This window comes from Lytechinus variegatus, chromosome 6 (assembly GCF_018143015.1).
Source record: "Lytechinus variegatus isolate NC3 chromosome 6, Lvar_3.0, whole genome shotgun sequence".
Lineage (NCBI taxonomy): Eukaryota > Metazoa > Echinodermata > Echinoidea > Temnopleuroida > Toxopneustidae > Lytechinus > Lytechinus variegatus.
The window spans coordinates 16493621-16516387 of NC_054745.1; the positions used below are offsets into that span (position 1 = coordinate 16493621).

A 22767-nucleotide genomic window follows, 5' to 3' on the forward strand; every position below is an offset into this window, starting at 1 on the left:
AATGCACTCTTCGAACTGTTTTGGGCAAGGAAACAAGTTTAAAAAGGTAAAAGATATCTTCAAATCAATTTTACTAGCTAATTTCCACGTGTTCTTCATGATTAAGGTCTACTTTTATTCGCATAACTATTTCAAAGTTCTGCGCAAATCATTTTTCACCAACTTTTCAAAAGTAAGTGGTGCTCACTCAAGCGGAAATATTTTCGACAGTTAAATCGTCACTTGCTTAAATGGATCTGTACCAATGCTGAAATGTGGCAACATCGTCAGGATATTACAAATATATAATTTTACACGATTTTTTCTAAGTGTAAACTTTTTTTGATACGCACTGTAGAGCTACTAAAAATCTATACATTGAGACAAAAAAATCAAATTTGAAGAAAAATGGACCTAACCCCTTGTGCAAGTGAGCTCTTCAAATAAGGGCTTCAGAAACATAAAGAGATGCCATCGTAATTACATTCAACCATTACTGTCAACCCAGGAACACTTACACGATTTAAGGGAAAAGTATTATTCTGGCAACATTTTCTTTGGGAACCTATTCTGTAATATAAATAGTGAATGTATAGTAGAATGAAAATTATATGAAAAGAGGGCAAATCAAGCTCAATTAAATTCCCTCCCATAAAGTTTCCAGTTATTGCCTTAGCAAAGATCCTGGCAACTTGCAGCTAAAATAAATCAAAGGTGCAGTAATCAGAATGCTCAGTAGTGAGCATATTATTTACTAACAAGCTATACTTACCTATACCATCTCATCAAATTGCTATTCGTTACCCTGACTCGAATAGCCACCGGTAAAAAACTCCCCGAAAGAGGCTAACTGCAATCAGGTAGCCTGGGAAACCCGTCACGGGACGAACCCATCAACCCCCTTCGCCACATATAAGCCTCCTCTTTCGTTGCCAAGGAGGGGCTAGGTCTGCTGGGGAGGACGGGTGGGGAGCTATAGGTAAGTATAGCTTGTTAGTAAATAATATGCTCACTACTGAGCATTCTGATTTACTACACTGCGCTATACTTACCTATACCATCTCATCAAATTGCTAGAATAGCACGGAAAAAACTGGAGGAGGGGCAGAAACGAGACCCTTTCCAGACAAGTTAGCATAACAATGATAAAGAAACTGATTTACTATAAAATGAAGTAGTCTCCCAACTGGAGAAGCTACTCTAGGAATAAAGGGATAAGAATCATCAACCACGTTAATGAAATATATCAACTGGAAATAGCCTAGGAAAAATTAGGACAAGACAAGACCGCCATGGCAAAACCTGTGTCTTGGCTATTACAGCAGATAAGTAATAAGATACAAAGTTATTGAATAGGTCCAATAGGTTGCCTGGAGGATCTCCTCCAAAGAGGTACCCTGAAAAAGCGCCCAAGATGCTGCTATGCCCCGTGTATCGTGGGCTCTAAAGGACCCTGATAAAATGACATTTTCTCCATCCGACCTGATCCCCTGCACTAACCATTGAGAAATTGTAATTGGAATAACAGGGCTGTGAGGTTCTATTGAACTAATGAACAGTTGGTGGGAAGTGCGAATGCACTTAGTCCAATCAATGTACCACTTTAAGGCACGTACGGGACAACATAATCTGATGAGAGATTGTAAAATCACACTGTTCACCCCAGGACTTGAACCTGGGACTCCAAGGACGCTACTCAAATGCGTTATCCATTCAGCCACGATATCCCCTAAATGGCTGGAAGAACAACATCACAGGATTTAGGTGTTTCTTTTTCTTAGCTAGGAAATCAGGTATAGGGATCAAGCGGACTCTGTCCTTCTCCCAACGAATATGACCCGGTCTCACCGTGAGTGCATGAAGCAAACTACGTCTTTGACCTGAAGCTATAGTCAACAAGAAGGCTGTCTTAATGGAAAGATCAAGAAGGGAGCAATTATGTATGGGTTTAAAGGGGGATTTGGCTAGGGCACCGAAGGACTCGTGGTAGGTTACAATTGGGGAAGAGTCTTCGGCTGGGAGGATTCTGTTAAGAAGGATCTTGTTAGTCTGGTAAGGACAAATGAATTGAGGTAGTCTCCCTATTATAGAAGCCTGAATGAATGGCTGCTATGGCTGACCTGTAACCCCTTATAAAGGAGACTGATAAACCTTCGTCAAATAATAGAAGAAATAAATCTGCTATCTAACTTAAAGAGGCAGAGGTTGGATCAATCTGTAAACTGCCACACCATCCAAAGTATCTATGGAGCCTAGAATCATGAGTGTTCTAATTATGATGTATATTCATGCATTTATTGTTTTCTTAAAATTTCAGTGAGCTTCTCTTGTTTACAAATGACATTGTGCAAATTTCCTGTAGAAAAAATTTATGACACTGATGGATTTCAATATTTCACACGGGTCGTGTGGTCCAGTGGTTAGAGCATTGGACTCATAATCGCAAGGTTGTGAGTTCGAATCCCAACTCTGCCATTGTCTCCACTTTGATAAAAAGGCCCGAGAGTGATATCTGTCGTCTATAACGTCAGCCACTATGACTGATTAACATAGACGTTAAATGTTTCATTGGTAATTGGTTATATACCAGCTTGGCGTTTACCAGCAAAATGCTGTCCTGCCGAGTTCCTACGGGAGTTACCACAAACAGAAACAGAAACAGAAACAGAATATAGTTACGATTAACTGGATCAATCGTAACTCTTTGTAAGACAGGGCCCTGGTTTGAGAACAGACCTGTCATATCATAAGATATAACCTTTCTGGTGGAATCCCCAACAAATCTAGAATTGTCTTTTCTATCCTTTTCAAATAGTTATTTTGGATGGAAACCTCTTTACACAGCACTTGCTCAACCCTTTTGATAGTTGTTGAATTGCTGCAAGGTCCATAGCGAATTTTTGATATCATACAAAGGACTTCTAGATCCAAACATCGAGGAATTCATGATCAAACCAATGGCATTTGCAGAGTAATGAATATCGTACAGATGTTGTGGAGCGTTGTGGCCCAGTGGATTAGTCTTCCAACTTTGTAACAGAGGGTCGTGGGTTGAATCCCAGCCATGGCATAATTTCCTTCAGCAAAAAAAAAATATCATCCACATTGCGCAACACTCAATCCAAGAGATATGAATGGGTACCTGGCAGGACTTTATTCCTTGAAAACCCAGGATAATAATATCCAAGTCTTTGGACATAATGTGATATGTGCTAAACAAGAACTGCATTATTATCATTAACCAATTCCTAATGAAAATTGTAGGCAAAATTTATGAGATACCATATTGGCCTTCAATTTGATGTAGGAAAGAATTGACCACCCCTTGTACACTTTCAGAACCAGTTTGTTGGATCAGTTGGTAGAATGTACTTCTCACAACCAGGTGTGTGTGTGTGTGGGGAGTATTTGCTACCACCCTGTTTGGCGTTCAAAATTTAGAGGATAGAGCCTCATCGATCTGGAGCTGCACAGTGGCTGCCGGGCTCATGATAAATTGGGTAAAAAGAATTTTTGTATATTTCTATACTCAGATTTCTCTTACGAACGATAAAATATTATCTTAATCACAATGCCTGATTGAGCACTCTGGGATTTTATGGGGAATCTTTATCATTGGAAGACACATATTATTAAATGTCATAAACATTTCCAAGGATAAGCTGATATCATTGTGGCAAGTGTGGTGGAAACTGATGGACAATAGCAGCAATTCCTGAGGGTTCACGACCCTCAGGCCTTGGTTTGAGATCTCACGACTGTCTGAGCATCCAAAGACCACTTCATAAACCACAACTAAAAGTTACTTCTGGTCATTGCTTTATAAGCCAATAATAGATTAGATATATACATCAGATGCCACAAAATTATCAAGAATATTACTAGGTCTACATCCTATACACGTGACCGCAACTTTGTAAGTAACCTAAGTTTGGCAAGTTTTACCATTATGCCTGTATGATTTGCCTGGTATGATTTTGACAACCTCATCCATCACCACTATTTGCTCCTTTCTATGTTCTTCTGAAATGAAAAGGTTTTTTTTTTTTTTTTTTTTTTTACTGCACATCAACTTGAACACCTCAATATCACATATTGCTGTGGACTTGGAACAGATTTCAAATAATGAAATGCAAAGCAAAGAAATACTCTTCTCCCTACTGGGAATGTGGGGAAGGGCTAGTGTTAGATTGTCAAAAGTCCCGGTTATGAGTGGAGGCCCTGAATTCGGTGCATTGAAAGAAGGCCTGGCGGCCCCGTCCCCCACCACATGGATTCCTATGACTTTCCCAGCGGCCCCTTTCATTCCTGGCGTCGCTAACAGAGGGGGGGGGAAGGATGGGGATGACCCCTTATGTTCGTTATAGGTATGGGGTATGGAGCTAGAGCTAGCGTATGGAGGTCTCTGGTCTGGGCATGGCCCTGGACTAGTCTAGGACCTGATGGACTAGGTCTACTCGAGCTTATAAAAAGTCTTGTCAGCTGTGGTGCTGGCTGAAAATACTTCTTTAAAGTGTCCATGAAACAAGTACTAACCTTCGCAAGGAAGCTTATTGAGAATGAGAAGTCTAGCTCAGTAGCTGACCCTTTCTCAATCATCTTGAGAGCATCTAGTCTTTAGCCCTCATTGCCTTGTGCATAGCAGTGCTGATCTTGCTGCTTGCTCATACTAGAGATCAGCGATTTTTGTGACTCTAGCAATAAGTTCTTGTCATTGGTAGAGACTCAGTCCAAGCCGCTCAGCCTCATACGAGCGGATAACAGACACCCCTACATCGCGAATATCATGCCGCGTCCAGCGCTGCAAGCTGATTGTCGGCTGAGTGGTAACCAGTGCCGCGGAGAGGGTTACGGCCCGATCTAGTCTTCCTCGCTCCCGCATCCCCGACACGGAAAGCAATGTCCGGGACCGAAGGGACACACAAAAAATCCTCAAAGTCTTGAGCGGCAAACCGATAATCCTTCGAGACTTCTTTACTGATGGGTTTAAGTCAAGAGTGTTGCTTATATAGGTGCGGACGTCCCGAAAGCAGGATTTATACGGAGCGTCCATCTTGATCGGGCGAAAGATTGACTTCTCTTGCTCATTCGCTACTGGTACTGTCTTCGGCTCGAAGTTGAGGGCAGTATTTAGAATGCCTGTTCCCACTAGTCGGAGTATCGCGTTTGAGTAAGCCAAAACATTCTCGTACCCCTAATGGTGATTCTCCTCGATCGAATCCCATTTGCTGGGCAGCTTGCAGGGAATGCAAGGAGCTGCTATAAAAATTTGATGGGAAGAAATCGCTACAAATCTCTTCTAATGAATCGGGTCGGTGGTAATCGAATTCCTAATCAGATTCTCCCACGATGGAAAACTCCTTTTATCTACGGCTAGTACGAGGCGAGTTATCATTAGCCCCAACTCCGCGATCGGAACGAGGCGATCTAGGCCTCTCTCTACGTCTAGAAATAACTCTATGGTCTAGAATGAGACGAGTTTTCATTAGCCCGTTGTCTCGGGCGGCTTATTCTACTACTGCCGGGCTGGCGGTAAGCAAGTCCAAAGGGTCGGGGTCGATTGCAGCGCCCGCTGGGGAGGATCGCCTGCAAGGCTTCCAAGATCCAATTACTACAACTGTAGTAATTATAATTTATTTTTTATTTATTTTATTTATTTGTTTTTATTTTATTATTATTTTTTTTAAACCGCATGTACGTAAAATAGATCTTAATTCCACAGCACTATATAAACTCCTGCACAATTCAACAAGTACGATGATACACCAACCTGGTGGACTGTACTATAGATAACGGATGATGATGACCCGTCTCGGCGGGGTCTGGCAATGAATGGACTGACCGGTCACAATCCCGGGCCAGTCGGATCTTCTTATGAAATACAGGGGTTGTAGTGGGTCGTTAATTCGAGCCTGATTGTCATTAGAGCACGAGTGGTCATCGCGAGGCCTCTTCTTGCCCGCCCTACTCTTTGATGAGGAGCTACCCCGATCGGAAGGAGTGTAAACAGCCTCTTCCGATTTATCCGTACCCTTGTCTACCTCCCGCCTATGGGGCTGGGTGTCTGATTGTGTAGTGTCATTAGCCGGCGTTGTCTTGGCCGGGTTATAAGTGTTAGACTTCTTGTTCTTCGGCTTTATCTTGGCCGCCTTATCATCTTGCTGTTATTATTTCTCGGCTTTGTCTTGACCGAGATAATGGCCCTCGGCTTTGTCTTGACCGAGTTAATCTCCCCTTTAATGAGATCTTTTAGGTAGGGGGAGGCTTGGGAATTAATAATGTTTATGTCAGTTATTTCTTCGGACATCGTGATTCATAAAAAAATTTGCGCGTTGGCTAAACGTTACGAGTGTACTCAGCGACGTCGCGGTAACGAAAGAGGAAGCTTATATGTGGCGAGGGGGTTTTATGGGTTCGTCCCGTGACGGGTTTCCCAGGCTACCTGATTGCAGTTAGCCTCTTTCAGGGAGTTTTTTACCGGTGGCTATTCGAGTCAGGGTAACGAATAGCAATTTGATGAGATAGGTAAGTATAGCGCAGTGTAGTAAATAATCGTGACAGGCAAGAACAAATAGATGAATAAAGATAATTAAGAATGAATGAGTGGCATGAAGTATTATGATCACACATCAGGTCGCGCATTATGCTAATTAAAGACCAAATGCTAATTTACATATTTTTACGCTATGCGCGAAGGACGTTCCATCACCACGCCTCCATTTCGCTGGTGTACCAAAACAGTGGCGGTATCCATAGGCTTGTACATGTAATATGGGAGAAGTGTGCACTTTTGACCCTCCAAAATTTTTTTCAATTCTGACCGGATGCAGAAGCGGAGTTTCCACCCCCTGCCGTATCTCTGTGAAACTCACCGTCGCGTGGTGGGAGAGAGAGAGAGGGGGGGGGGGGGTGTCTGGCTCAAGTGTCTGGTTCTTTTGACTGGCATCTTCCTAAGATATTTAAACATACGTAAAGACAAGCTTTCATTCCCACTAACTATATAATAATACATGTAAAACGACTTCAATTTGATGTCAAACTGTTCCATCCCGTGTTGCATATCTGATATGCTGTCATTCTGAGAAGATTAATTTTTAAGGTAAGATTCCCGGTAAGATTATTAATTTGTTTTGTTATTCATAAACCAAGTAGGGGCTACAGTATATCGCTATAACACACATGACTAGGGATGTGATTGCTTTCACTCAGTTTTCTGGCAAAATATGAAAATGTGTAAAGGACAGATTCGTTGGATCTATATATGTATAGGTTGCATTGTCATTATTAGTATTTACCCCCCCCCCAAAAAAAAAAAAATGAAGGGTTTGTAACTTCATATGAATTCATTTTTCTCTTGGCTCATTCTAAATTTGCTATAAATTATTGTTAAAATCAATCAAGAAGGAAGTGCATATTATCATTTCAAGGATTGTTTGGTTTATGACTCTTATTGACTTTATATGTATTCCACAGACTATTGGTAACAAGTGACATTGTGATTAGTAGGAATTTTTAAGAGTACAACAAGCACAGCCTCTTCCCCCTGATGTTCAAATGCCAAATGTCCAAAGACATAATGGTTGGTGAGATAGCAAAGAGAGACTCTGTTTCGGAATAACTTTGTATACGCCGTTCTTGGTGCACACTAAGAAATAAAGGTTCCATATTGAACCCCGAAAGGTTGATGCAAAATCAGCACCCTATGGGTTCAAAAATTGAACCCTGCGGTTGGGGTTCATTTTTGCACCCTGCGGGTTCAAACTGCACTCCTAGGATTTCAATTTAAAATTTAGGGGTGCGGTTTTGAACTCGCAGGGTGCAAAAATGAACCCCAACCGCAGGGTTCAATTTTTGAATCCCAAAGCAGGGGTTCAATTTTTGAACCCATAGGGTGCTGATTTTGCATCAACCTTTTAGGGTTCAATTTTGAACCTTTATTTCTTAGTGTGTGAAATAGGAAGGCCTTGTAGGGCCTTGTACCGATTAGCCTGCAGAGGACCCGGCCTCTATTATTTATCATTGGAATAATTATTTTAAAGATTTCACCGTCCACTTCTGGTATCAATCCATTTTATTTCATGTAGCTGTGGTTAATCACTGCACCCAGGGAATGAAAATACTTCTTTGAATTTCTTTTTTACAATTTCACTTTAAATTTTACAATTCCGGATTCATGGTAGGGCGCCCTCTTTAAGCGATACTCAAGTCACAAATTGAATTGTTTGTACTCCGAGCACAGACTTTTTTTTTTTTGCCTGTTTATGTGTTTGCTGTTTGCTAATATGCTTCCTTATTGCTGAAATTTCTCTAAAACTAGTTCCTGAAAATTTGAAACTTATTGTAAAATGAGGAACATGTAATTTCTTTTCAAATGTTAACAGCCAAACAGAAAACAGTATTTTAACGACGTCATCAATATTTGAAAATAATTTTATTGAATTCTACGTGTGAAATTACCCCCATATACCAAATTTAATCGTACAAATATGTGAATAAAGGGTTTTGGCGCACTTTGGGTTCATTCTGGCCTACTGTGCGCCGGTTTTTCCGCTTTTTGCTAGCTTCTTGCAATTACTTAAATTGTTTCGTTCTTATATAACCTAAGTTTTCATAAACTCATGAACGGAATGCAGATAGAGATACAAAGCTGCGCCAAATCAGTAAAAATCAACTTTTGTGTGCAAACATCTGTTTTTGGGTTTCACTGTGGCAACAGTTTTTGGTGTTCCTTTTACTTTATCTCAACATGAAATGACAATATTTTTTGTCTCGGGTCCGAGAAAAAAAGTGTGCCGGGCCAAAATCCAAAATGGCCGCCACCCCCCCCAAAAAAAAATCACATTTTGGGCCACAACTTTTTTAATTGATGGTCTTTTTCTCTGGTTCTGGTGTCTATTCATAAGTTTAGGGGGCAGATAATTTGTTTTTCCAAAAATTAGTAGTTTTAAATCATTATTTGTAGAGTTAGAAGGTGATTTTACTTAAATAAACCATTTTTTATAGCCCCTTTTTCTTTTTCAGTCAAAATTTAGGTTTCATTGTCATGTGGTTCTGGGATATTATGATACCAGTTGACAGTAGCAGGCAGCTTATATAGCTTTATTGCTTTTATTCCAAATTGGGGTTTATGGATATTTCCAAAATATATCTTATCAAATAAAAGAAAATGTCACTTATCCATGGGCTATACGGTATACAATGCTCTGTATGTACTACACTGCATACATCCATGCATTGACCACAATGACTTTTGACAAGGCCTGTATAGTGTTGTAGTGACAATTTCTGAGTTTATTTTAGGATATCAAAGAAGCCTGAAATACGTTCCTGGGATACTGTGTAAAAAAAGTTTATCTCGTTTATGTGATATTGTGTAAATAAAAAGAATCAAAAGCAATTCTTTCTTTTTAGGTGGACGCAAAGAAATATCCACCTGTTAATTTTAAAGACAGTATTTCCCGAACAGCAGGTGAATTTTCAAAAGAAAGCATTCCCAATACGTGTTGAACCCTAAGAGACACGAACTTAGTAATAATATGTAAATAATGTTTTTCTTGGTTACGAAAAATGACCAATTAGATCTCGCCCTGTAAGGGCGTTTCGTGCGTTCTTAATTGACGATACGGGACTCTTAAAAAAAGCCCGGTTGCTGATACTTCTGTAGAGCCGTCAGTGTTCAATTTTGGTTACATCTTTTTCTATGGGGATTTGAACCAATATCTCCCCGAGATCGTCGGCTTAGCTCCCAACAGCGTACCTCACCGATGCTGTCTGGGCTGGTCTTTTTGTAGAGGAGAAAATGGACTCCTGTTTTAGCTGACTTTTTACCTACGTCTTTTTCCTGATATTTATCGGGTTCCACTGAGACCCTCACCATTGACGAGTTTTGTCCTGATATCGATGACTCATCTCGTTTCCACTCTCCGATGTAAACGACAGGCCTAGCTACGTATTTCATCATTCCAAGTTCAGGTCGAACAACTCAATTCGCCAAGTAGACACCAACTTTTGTAGACAGTCAACTTCTCAACGCTTTGGCCTAGTTTTGAGTTTATATCCTATTTTGTCACTTAATCAATTACTCTGTTTTAAACTGATAGAGCTCCTATATATTTCTTTGAATATTAGACATAACTTGTACTGTCTTCAATTTATTGGATACAGGCATTTCTTTGAGTTGTAAACACTCTGTAAAATTGTCAAAGAAAGCATTCGAATCATTTTAATTATAAATTGAAGTCATCGAACCGTAATTATTTTGTCAAGTGCTTATTTTTCTTGAATGATCACGTATAGCTAAAAAGTTGGGATGTTTGAGTCGCCGTGCTTGTTGTTGCTTGTTTAGTTTTTTTCCCTTTTTCCTAATCTGATTGATTGGTGTGTTTGATTTGTCTTCGTTTTTAAAAAAAGAAACATAACATTTTCCACTAAATCCTCAAAAATACACAGATCCGTCCCAACAGTGTCATACAAATGAGCTCCTAGGTTTTAGATTTGAATTGTGAATTTGATTGCTTGTCAGCCGATGTACATCACGGAACCAGCAACGTAAATTGTACATAAACATCACATAATCACGTACATCACAGTTTTAGCCATATCATATCTTCATTTGGAGGCATTTTTTTTACCTGGTTGTGGTGTCTATAAACTGCATGGGGTAAGGTTATTATCATGGTAACACTGATCAAAAGCCAATCAGAATAAAGGTTTCCATGCAAGTTATCATAATGGAATGGGCCGAGAATAGCTAATGCATTTATGCATTGCAGTATGTACAATACATTGTATACTACATAGCCCCAATTGATAATTGACATTTTTTATTTAATAAGATTTGTTTCACAAATATCCGTAAAACCCCAATTTAGAGGAATAAAAGCAACATAGATAGATGAAGCTGCTTGCTATTGTTGACCCGTACCATCTAATATCCAAGAACCCCAGGACAATAAAACCCATTTTTATGCTGAAAAAAGGCTATAAAAATTTAAAAATTTAGGCATAATTACCCTTTTAACTCTGCAAATAATGGTTTTCAAGTACTAATTACAGGAAAAACAAATTGCCTGCCCCCAAAAACATATGAAAACACACAAAAAACAGAGAAAAACCCCACCAAATAAAGAAGTGGTGGTCAAAACTGTGATGGGGGGGGGGGTTGGTGGCCATTTTGGATTTTGGCCAGGCACACTTTTTTCTCGGACCCGAGACAAAAAATAGTGTCATTTCATGTTGAGATACATTACAAGGGAAAAAACTGTTGTCATATTGAAATTACAAAAAAAAGTATTTTTGACCCATTTATAGCCCACTCCTATTGATATGTGATTTGTCAATTTCTCTTTAAGAACAAATCGGGTCTTGTTTACATATAATTCCTAAATTACGTAAACATATCTACAGACATGGTTCTAGGGGAGCCTTTCATCAACATTTTTTGTCTGACAAAATGTCCAATCTGACAACTTTCCTTGATTCTGATTGGCTGATAGGTATTGTTACTATGGTAATTGTCGGAAAAAAAATCCCTTTTCGATGAGACGCTCTCCAGATGTTTGAAGGGGCCGCGGAACCGTGGAGAGTGGGGGCTGAGGGGCTTCAGGTTTTCAAAGTAGGAGGGGGGGGGGGGAGTTCTGCCAATCAAACGATCAAACTTTTCCTTTTCTCGGAGCTACATGTATGGCTTGGACTCCAAAAGGCAAGGCAGCTGAGAATCAAACGATTAAACGGTTATTTTACTTGGAGCTACAGGTATGGCTTTGACTCCATTAGCCATGGCTGCTTCAAATCAAACGATTAAACATTTTTTTTTTCTCGGAGCTACAGGTATGGCTTGGACTCCATTAAAACAGGCTGCTTGCTATGGTAAAATTGACGACATCAAAGTTCTGATAGGTCAAGGAGTTGAGGTCAACCAGGTGAATGGTGTTGATGGTCAAACTGCATTACAATTCGCTGCTATTAATGGTCGTATTAACGTCATCAAATATCTGATCAGTGAAGGGGCTGAGGTCAATAAGGAGGATAAGGGTGGTTGGACTGCATTACACAGTGCTGCTCAGAATGGTAAACTTGAAGTCATCGAATATCTTATTAGTCAAAGAGCTGAGGTCAATAAGAAGGATAGGAAAGGTTGGACTGCATTACACCATTCTGCTTGGAATGGGCATAGTAAAGTCGTCAAATATCTGATCAGTGAGGGAGCTGAGGACGCTAAGGATGGTTATGATGGATGGACTGCATTACACCGTTCTGCTTGTAATGGTCATACTGACATCGTTAAATATCTGGTCAGTCAAGGAGCTAAGGTCAATGAGGAGGACAGATGTGGTAAGACTGCATTACATAAGGCTGCTAACAATGGTCATATTGACGTCATCAAATATCTGATAAGTGAGGGAGCTGAGGTCAATAAGGAGGACGATAAAGGCCGGACTGCATTTCACGGTTCTTGGACTATTCAAGAGCGTACACGTGTTGACGTCATGAAATATATGATCAGTGAGGGAGCCGAGGTCAATAAGAGGGATAACATTGGCAAGACTACATTACACCTTGCTGTTCAGCATGGTAAATTTGACGTCATGAAATATCTGATCAGTGAGGGAGCTGAGGTCAATACGAGGGATAACATTGGCAAGACTGCATTACACCTTGCTGCTGAGCATGGTAAATTTGACGTCATCGAATATCTGATCAGTGAGGGAGCTGAGGTCAATACGAGGGATAACATTGGCAAGACTGCATTACACCTTGCTGCTCAGCATGGTAAATTTGACGTCATCAAATATCTGATCAGTGAGGGAGCTGAGGTCAATAAGGCGGATAATGACGGTGGGACTGCATTGCACCATTGTTCTCCGTATTCTATGTTTGACGCCATCAAATACCTGATAAGTGAGGGAGCTGAGGTCAATAAGGGGGGTAACAATGGCCAGACTGCATTACACCTTGCTGCTTATTGTAGAAAAATTGACGTCATGAGATATCTGATCAGTGAAGGTGCCGAGGTCAATGAGGAAGATAATGATGGCCAGACTGCAATTCACCTAGTATCAAACTATCGTAATATTGAAGCATGCGAATATCTGATCAGTGAGGGAGCTGAGGTCAATAAGAAAGATAAACATGGTCGGAATGCATTACACAGGGCTGCAAATCGTGATGATACGAACTACGTCGAATATCTTATAAGTCAAGGAGCTGAGGTCAATACGGGTGATAACGGTGGCCGGACTGCATTACATGGGGCTGCGAGTTTTAATCATATTGACGTCATCGAATATCTGATTAGTGAAGGAGCTGAGGTCAATAAGAGGGATAAAGATGGCCGGACCGCATTACACTGTGCTGCTGAGAAAGCTCATTATGACATCATCAAATACCTTATCAGCCAAGGAGCAGATGTGAATAATAGAACAACCAATGGTTGGACTGTGTTGCACAGTGCTGTTACCAACGGTCATATCGACACCATAAAATATCTGATTGGCCAAGGAGTTGAAGTCAATAAGGAGGATAATGATGGTCGGACTGTATTACATAAGGCTGCTGAGAAAGGTTATGCCGACTCCGTCATATATCTGATCAGAAAAGGAGCTGAGGTCAATAAGGAGGATAATGATGGCCTGACTGCATTACATATGGCTGCTAAGAGATATAATATCTACTCCTTACAATATCTAATCAGAAAAGGAGCTGAGGTCAATAAGGAGGATAATGATGGTGTGACTGCATTACATAGGGCTGCTGAGAATGGGTATATTGACTTCATCAGATATCTGATCAGTCAAGGAGCTGAGGTCACTAAGGGAGATAATAACAGCCGTACTGTATTACACTGTGCTGCTTGGAATGGTCATATTGAAGTGGTCAAATATCTGATCAGTCAAGGAGCTGAGGTCAATAAGGGGGACAACGACGGTCAGACTGCATTACACAGTGTTGCTAACAGTGGTCATATTGACGTCATCGAATATCTGATCAGTCAAGGAGCTGAGGTCACCAAGGGAGATAATAATGGCCGGACTGTATTACACTGTGCTGTTTGGAATGGTCATATTGAAGTCATCAAATATCTGATCGGTGAAGGAGCTGAGGTCAATAAGGGGGATAAAGATGGCCGGACCGCATTACACTGTGCTGCTGAGAAAGCTCATTATGACATCATCAAATACCTTATCAGCCAAGGAGCAGATGTGAATAAAAGAACAGCCAATGGATGGACTGTGTTGCACTGTGCTGCAACAAATTGCAGTTTTAGCGTCATCAAATATCTGCTCAGTGTTACAGACGAGGTGAATCGAAACGCACAAGATCAACACGCATTGCTCCTAAAAGGTGACCCCTTAGAGGTGAATAAAGCAGACAATGAAGGGAGAACAGCATTACACATTGCCGTTCAGCATGGCTACATTGACGTTGTTGAATTCCTGCTTTCAATTGGAGCACGTAGTGACACAGAAGACATTCGCGGCCAAACACCCTTACATCAATCGATTACCCTTGGGCATAGAGACATTGTTGGTCTGTTTATCGACAAGTTGAATGCTAAGGTAGGTCATGCAGACGCTCTGGGGCGGTATTCTGAATACCGTTAGCACAAACACACCACAATGAACACGATTTTCAGAATACCGCAGATGGAAATTTTACCAACAGTACTGATTCAAATTCGATAAAAAAATTAATAATTCTTCTACTCTCTTTCACAAAACAATTTTAAAAGCCTGGCTTTAAACTTTATTAACAATTTAATTAAAACCTGCTTATATGCATGGCCCTCAGCTGAGTAAATATATCAAAGGCAGTAAAACGCTTGAAGGAAAACAAAGGTCATTGATTATCATCCAAATAGAGTTCACAATTTAAGTTTAATACAATCTTATATACCATTTACAGGAATGCTAATTTTCCTACTACGTTTATATAATTTTGTAAATCCAGAGTGATTCAGTGGCCATCCATCTAGCTGTGATGCATGGACATACATCCACCATTGAGAGGATGATTGCTTACGGATCTGATATCAATGTACAGTCAAATGACGGCCAGACATGTCTTCATAAAGCTATTAAATTATGCTCCCAAAAGAAAAAGAATGTTGAAGACACCATAACCCTCAGAAAAGTAAGTTCTGAAAGGGAGCCTTGGCTCCAGTATTCAATGTACTCTGGGATTTTCGAACACACTGAGTACGATTAATGTAGCTGTATATACTTTCGGCATCCAAACACGATCAAAACTACATTTGAATTACATATTACAAAAAAACATGTAAGATTAATTTTTCATTTTATCAAATTTTTGGGAACGTCAGTACTTGTTTCGTTTTATTAATTTAATTGTTTAGGTTTTCAAAAATCCTAATGACATCAAATACTAAGAAATAAAACGAATTTTAAGGTATATTATCATTGAATAATACCATATGAAAGTTATTGCTTTTAGTTAAATAAACTAAGTTAACCATCTTTTACATATATTCGATGATGGTTTATGAATTTACCTTTTGTTTTCTCTTAAGATATCCGATGAGTATTTTGACGGTGGTCTATATCCTGAAAAGGCATTGGTGTTCTATCTCTTAGAGCTTGGAGCCAGGATTGATATAAAGGATGAAGCAGGCAATCTACCAATCAACTATGCAAAGGATGAACTTGTCAGACAAATGATATTGTCAAGGTGACCAATTCATTTCTTTTACCGTAGCAGTTTTGTTGCAAACGTGACGTACATTGGGGAGATTCTGTATTTTGAATTTGAATATCCTGTGGGTGTAGTTATCCCATACAAAAATTCTCGGTGATTTCGTTTCAATAACCTGGATGATTTCAATGCTTCATCATCATGATCCATCATATTCATTAATTGAGAATGGGAATAGTTCTTTATGTTGTTGCTTTTTTCAGCACAAATACGCACTTAGTTTATGAACCTCACTTTATAAAATAAGAGCATTCACATCCTGTTTAATGTAACATGATGATAGAGATTGAGTTCTACTATATACATTTTGAAAGTGTGTTATATGTATTTGATATTACAGGTTGAGTGATTTTGTTATATTGTTTACTGCAGATTACCTTCTTTGGATGCTGTACAGTCTACTAGAGGTAAGAGCATCAACGGGTCGTGTGGTCCAGTGGTTAGAGCATTGGACTCATAATCGCAAGGTTGTGAGTTCTAATCACACTCTGCCATTGTCTCCACTTTGATTAAAAAAAGGCTCGAGAGTGACATCTGTCGTCTATAACATCAACCACTATGACTGATTAACCTAGACGTAAAATGTTTCATCGGTAATTGCATACCAGCTTGGCGTTTACCAGCAAAATGTTGTCCTGCCGAGTTCCTACGGAAGTTACCACAAACAGAAAGAGCATCCCTGAAACCAACTACAATCTCACCACTGTCGTCGGGCGTTTTACACTCTGAAAATGCTGGGCAACATACTCTCCACACAACACTTGGTTAAAACTTTATCAATATACTGTGTAAATTTCAACCAAAGCACACATTATTGGTTAAAAACTACCCAGAATTGGATTAACTTTCTTTAACCAATTGTTGTATGGACAGTATTGCCCAACATTTTTAGAATGTACCGTTTATGGAAAAAAAAACTGTTGTTGCTTTGTACACATAGGACGCAATGAATCGTTCATAATTATCATCTGACACATCCGCAAACCGAGATTATCACATAAGCCCTAGTAGCTTTTCATAGGACCTATTTACTATTCAATGCCATTACTCAATATGTGAACTACATTGCGTGAACCAAGACCTTGTTGACTTCACTTATTTTGAATGTATCACAGATCGGCTATCCAACTCTACCGATGCCTCTGTCAAAGTCAACAGCAATTCCAGTCAAGAAATCAATCTAGAAGGCCATGAAATATCAATGTACCTTCCTCCTGGAGCGGTTCTATCTGATGACTCTTGTCAGATCACCCTATCCATCATAAGAGACAATCCCGGTGTCATCACTGAAGGTGAATCAATGACCTGCTATGGGATCAGGTGTGACCCTCAACCCTTGATCTTCAACCAACCTGTTACGATCACTATACCACACTCTTCCTTGGTCGTCCATCCAGAGCAAGTAAAACCAGACATCGTTTGTCGTGTGTGGGACTCTATCAAGGGTAAGTCCATGAAGATTGATATTGGAGTAAAACAATATACGTATTATTGGTAACTGTACAGTAAATCATTTAGGTTTTTTTTCTTAAAATGACTTTGACGCTAACCTATATATATAAACCATATATCAAATTTGACATTTTTAAGATCATCACTACAATCAGTAAAATTATAAGTGGCAGTGATCTTAATCATTCGCACTATCAACGGTGTGGTGCCGGCCGAGTGGTCTAAGCCGCCCGAATACACATTGAAAGTCCGGGGTTCGATTCCTGGCACGGCCCTTAATTGACAAAGCCGTATTTCCATGCATTTCTTTTTTTTTATCTTGGATCAAAGGAATGAAAATGCTTTGTGCATTATTGATAATGTGTTCACGTGTTTCTAATAGAAACAAATTAACAGCGCATTGTCATCATTCAATATATCAGCTTCCTAAAGCAGGTAATTATTTCACTTATAATACCGTTCCTGATATTTATACAATTAATAACCATTATGACTTTCTGAAAGTCGTGATGAGGTGAATTTCATTGATCTTTTCTCTCTTCGGTATTGGTAAAACAAGATCTACCGAAAACTCTAAGGAAGCAATCATCCAACTCACCAGAAACACCACCATACTGCAGACTTTACGAAAGACATCTTGAGCTGTACATCAGCCACTGTGCAGAGTGGTGGGTTCTGATTCCACTCGAACAACAGGTGATTCGACAGCGGATAATGTGTACTCCATACGTCCCAGACAGGATCGAAAGAGGACAAGAGCTTGCAGTTAATCTTCAGTTGTGTAACGACCTACCTGGAAACGAAGCGGTCAGTATTAAACATCGTCGCTCCATATAAGTTCAGAATTATCATTCATTCGCCAAATAAATACAGCTCTGAAAACCCGAAGACTTTATCATTTGAGAAATTGTTGATTGATAATTTTCCACCCTCCAGCCATATGAGGTGAATGTTTGCGGGTAGAACAAAATTACTTGAATGCTATTGGTTGACGTGATGATTGAAGCGCTCTGAACCATTTCACCATTAATGATAGTATTATTATTATTGTTATCATCATTTTTAATATAATTATCACTGTCATAATCAGTATTGCTCTTATCATCACAATTATTTAAGATAATTCTGCTTAAAGATATTAGCACCGTTGTAAATAAAAACCAGGATTTTTTTACAATTACCTCAAGTAAAGTAAACTTTTCACTTCTGTAATTGCATGTTGGTAATAACATCAATACACCATATCAATCATTTCAACGGTTGTGTTGGCTCAGCTGGTAGAGAGTCCGATTCACAAACGGCGGGAAGTCGGGAGCTCCGGCCGCGTCAGACAAATATATAGCGCTGCCGCGCCGAAGGTCAATTGGTCAATTAGTCTTCTGAGTTTTTGTACTTCAGATTTCTCGTTAGAATTATAAAATATGGATTTTGATATTTTTTCTAATTTTTTAATAATTGAAATAAAATACAATCGTAATCATCTTTGTAGGCAACACAAGAGGAGTCGAGACAACAATCTTACCACAGATGTCATCGCTCGGTCCCTTTCAATGTTGAAACAAAGGCTGGTGACGTCACAATCACGTGCCATCGTGAGGGAGGAGAAATTGAGAGCCAGGTAATTAAGCTTCAGGAACTTATTTGATAATCGTAAAACAAATAAGGTGCTCTTAGCAATCAGGCTCCTTGTTAGCATGAAACTGATCGTAAAGCGATTTTAAGTACTCACAAAATAAGGCATACGGGGATGTGCCGCTAGAATGTGTCGCTTTTTTGGACCCCCCCCCCTTAACATGCGGTATGGTTTTATGCTGGAAATTCCCTAAACATTGCCCCAATTTTTAGATACTGGCCTTGAACATGGGTCCATGGCCCCTATTTTAAAATACTGGGCTTAAACATGGGTCCATATTCTCCTCCTTTAGTGATAACTTCTTCGAATCGTAGCCATGGCGTGTTTTCCTTCAGCAAGAAATTCATCCACACTGTGCTGCACTCGACCCAGGTGAGGTGAATGGGTACCCGGCAGGAGTAATTCCTTGCATGCACTGAGCGCCGGTGATGGTAGCTCGAGCTAAAGCCTGGGTAATAATAGCAGCGCTTTATATCCTCTGGCAAAAAGCGCTTTATAAATCCAGCTATTATTATTATTATTTATTTTTAATTTTTGCTTGTCAAATTTTAATAAATCCCTTATAATGGGTACCCTTTTAGCCAAAATGACCCGTAAATATGGGTATGGGTTTTGAACCTTCACCCGCACACCCCCGTCCTAACCAATTCTAAGTATCCCCTTGCCAGGGGGCTCCTAGAGAGTAGAAATCATTTACTAACGTATGCTTACTTTCCACGGAGACAGGGATTCCTTTCATTTATCTGCCCCCCGAGATTTCTACTTTCCTTAAAGATCTGGCCCTAAATCATTTAAATGGGATGCAACTTTATATCCGACATTTCTACGTTATCGATTTCAATTCAATTTCAATTTATTTCATTTTCAACAGAACAAAGTAATGTATCGAAATAATTACAATGAACTTATACAGACAAAATAAATTGAGGCATGTACAATTAATGATATTTACCTATAACTTAAAGTAAAACATTTCATGTATAAACAAGAATTCATTAACATAACGTTACGGATGCATGCGTCCGTAACGTTGGCAAAGAACAATGAGAAACAAGATGACAGCGTCAAGTCCCACCCCCCCCCGTCTTTTCATAATATTTTTCTCGTTTTTTAAATGAATTCTAGTTTAAAAATGAAATCGATAGCGTAGGAACGTCGGAAATGAAGTTATATCCCACTTATATGTTTAAGGGCTAGTTCTTTTAAGTTAAAAATCTCGGGGGCGAAAGTTTCTGTTTTGGGGGCGGTACACGTACATGAATGGGAAGTAATTCCTGGCTCCGTGGAGAGTAAGCATACGTTAGTAAATTATTTCTACTCTCTAGGAGCCTCCTGGCTATCCCCCCCCCCGATTTAAATAATCCTTTTTTTGGGTGGTGGATTAAAGCCTGTCCAAACGGCAGAGCCTCTTGGTGGTTTATGCATTTCTATTCTGCAGCTGTATTTTTTCCCAACAGATCGTTTCTCTTAGGGACCTTCTAGCCAAGATAAACCAATGTATATCAATATACGTTCCACCCAGTGAGGACGATCTAAACTTTGCAGTGATTACCATAACGATTACACAGGCTGGGAAGCTTGGAATATCACGATTTATTGCCTTTGTCATCAGATATACAGGTAGAATTTCATGCTTGATAATTCAATGATAAAATGTTATGTTTCTTATTTTAATCACCAAAGTGTTGGATAAGGGTATGGATTCAAAAATTACCCGCCATGTTATTCAGCTCCATGAACTAATCAATGAATGGTATTAAACCATTTTTCATAACAAGGTGTAGGGGAAGGCGGGGTAAGTTGAGCATAGGGGCAAGTTGAGCCACCAGCCCCAGGCCAATAATGAATGAGTCAGACATTGTGGTGGTGTCATGTATTGATGACCCATAGCATAACCCCTAACCCCACCATATTGTTTTCAACTTTGAAACAAAAAGTAGTTTTTTAGAGGGAAAAATATGAATTTCAGCCAAAAAAGTAAAAAAGAGTGTGAAATAGATAAGTGCTTTATAAACACACACGTCTTTAAATATAATAAAGACATGATAACAACATTATTAGTCCAGGTATGGATCTTCATTCTTGTCATAGTCTTTTATATGATGGATGCATAATAAATGTGTGGATACAAAATTATCGCACTAAGTTCGGACTGGGGTAAGTTGAGCCAAACAGCATGGGGCAAGTTGAGCCATGGTAATTCCTATGGTAATGTATCTTAAAAAACAAACCATAAAAATCGATGGAAATGCTGGCTGAAAGGAGCAAATTTACATGACTGCTCTTTTCCTTTTAAAGGATGTTAGTATTTATAGAGAATTAGCAAGTGAAAAGACTTTAAACAAAAAATTGACATGCTGGTCCTCCCCCATACATTTTGTACATAGTTTTTGTGGCTCAACTTACCCCAGAAGGTGGCTCAAACTTACCCCATATATGGGGCAAGTTGAGCCATTTGACATCGTTTTTTTCAAAGGTCACGATGACTTTCAGTGTGGGGATAGAAAGTTATATATAGGTAAAAAATATTTCAAAAGAATTAAATTTCAAGGCAAGGTACTTATTTCGACAAGATTATTAATCATATCAATTTTAACATGCAAAAAGCAAAAACTGTCACAACTTACCCCGCCTTCCCCTACATAATCCTTTGACACTATCGCTGACAACAAAAAGCATATTTTTAGATAATGAAATAAAGAGAAGTATTATCATTGTAAACAGAAAACACAGTGGAATGTTCGTTTTATGTCTCTTCATTTTCTCTCTGTGTTAGATGAACCTGTGTGCGAATTTCCCTCCGAACAGACAGATCTCACTAGGTAGGTTTCCATCCATTAACGTGTTTTTCTTTTTCTCTTCCTTTTTGAGGAAACTCAGATATTTGTTTAGAAAAAAAAAGATTTATTTAATTTCAGGTAATATGCTTGTTGACTCGATTAGACGGATAAAGACATCAATAATAATTATGATCGTGAACTTTCAGTCAGGTTCTCAAAACGGCAACGTTTGAACGAAGGGTTTTAAAATACAGTGACACGCCGTGGATGTATATGTGATATAGCAAGTGAAAACAATTTTGAAATATAGTAATTTAGATTAATTAATATTAAATAGCAGTTCTTTGATATTTCAGCCATGCCTTTTATTTTAATCCATCTTCTAGGACGCTAGAAGAAGTAAAGAACAGTGACCTTCAATCTGACATAGACATTCTAACAATAGCCCAGACAATGGACGTAAATCAGTTCTATGATTTGGGCATTGCTCTTGGCTTCACCATAGCTGAGTTGGATCGGGTAGAGTATAAAAGATCCCGAGATAGGCAGCAAGCTACATATGACATGCTTGTGGTATGGAGAGGGAGACAAGCATCTACCCAAGCAGCAAAGAATACCCTCATCACAATTATAGAATCATTCAACTCATCTTCAAATGATACAACTTTACCAGGTTTGAGTTTGTGTTTGTTGATTTTACTTTGGTTTCAGTCTTCGTTTTTATAATAACTGTTGTATCTAAAAAGATTGATAAGAATCATTTGTGTTACTAGTTTCAGAATAATTACTTTTAGCTGCATGATGTAACTGCATCTTCGTTTGTAAGAAATCGGAAATATTGCTATAAAATGGAGAGTACGGATATCTGACAATATCTTACAATAACAGTAAATTTATTTTGCAAGCATTAATTTATTTTCTCATCACAAAAAATAGTTGATAATAACATGCAAATTGAATAGCGTTAGGCCTATCCTTTATTTTCGCTTGTGGATTAAACTATGGATTTCGTCTAGTTTTTCATCGTCCGTAAAGGGTTGAGTAATTATTTTTTACTAGTTTCAGAAAAATGCTTCTAGATTCACGGTGTAACTGCATTTTTTGGGGGTAAAATAATGTTAGAAAAATTGACAGTACGGGTTTTTGTCAATTTTTCTCAAGTGGTTCTACCATAACTCTTGTATAAATTACTTGCCAAAATTCTTCATCTCG

At 39.1% G+C, this 22767-nt stretch overlaps 2 protein-coding genes across 2 annotated transcripts; both read left to right on the forward strand.

Moving 5' to 3' along the window:
* Positions 1–10634: 10634 nt before the first annotated feature.
* Positions 10635–14283, forward strand: LOC121417584 (ankyrin repeat domain-containing protein 50-like). The gene is made up of 5 exons (XM_041611320.1): positions 10635–10639; positions 12080–12312; positions 12448–12750; positions 13060–14180; positions 14275–14283. The coding sequence occupies exons 1-5, from the start codon at positions 10635–10637 to the stop codon at positions 14281–14283; spliced, it is 1671 nt and encodes a 556-aa protein (XP_041467254.1).
* Positions 14284–15599: 1316 nt separating this feature from the next.
* LOC121417585 lies at positions 15600–20424 on the forward strand. Its single transcript, XM_041611321.1, has 6 exons — positions 15600–15643; positions 16063–16097; positions 16806–17135; positions 17702–17949; positions 18632–18760; positions 20233–20424. Exons 1-6 carry the CDS (start codon positions 15600–15602, stop codon positions 20422–20424), a joined length of 978 nt encoding a protein of 325 aa, XP_041467255.1.
* The last annotated feature ends 2343 nt before the right edge of the window (positions 20425–22767 follow it).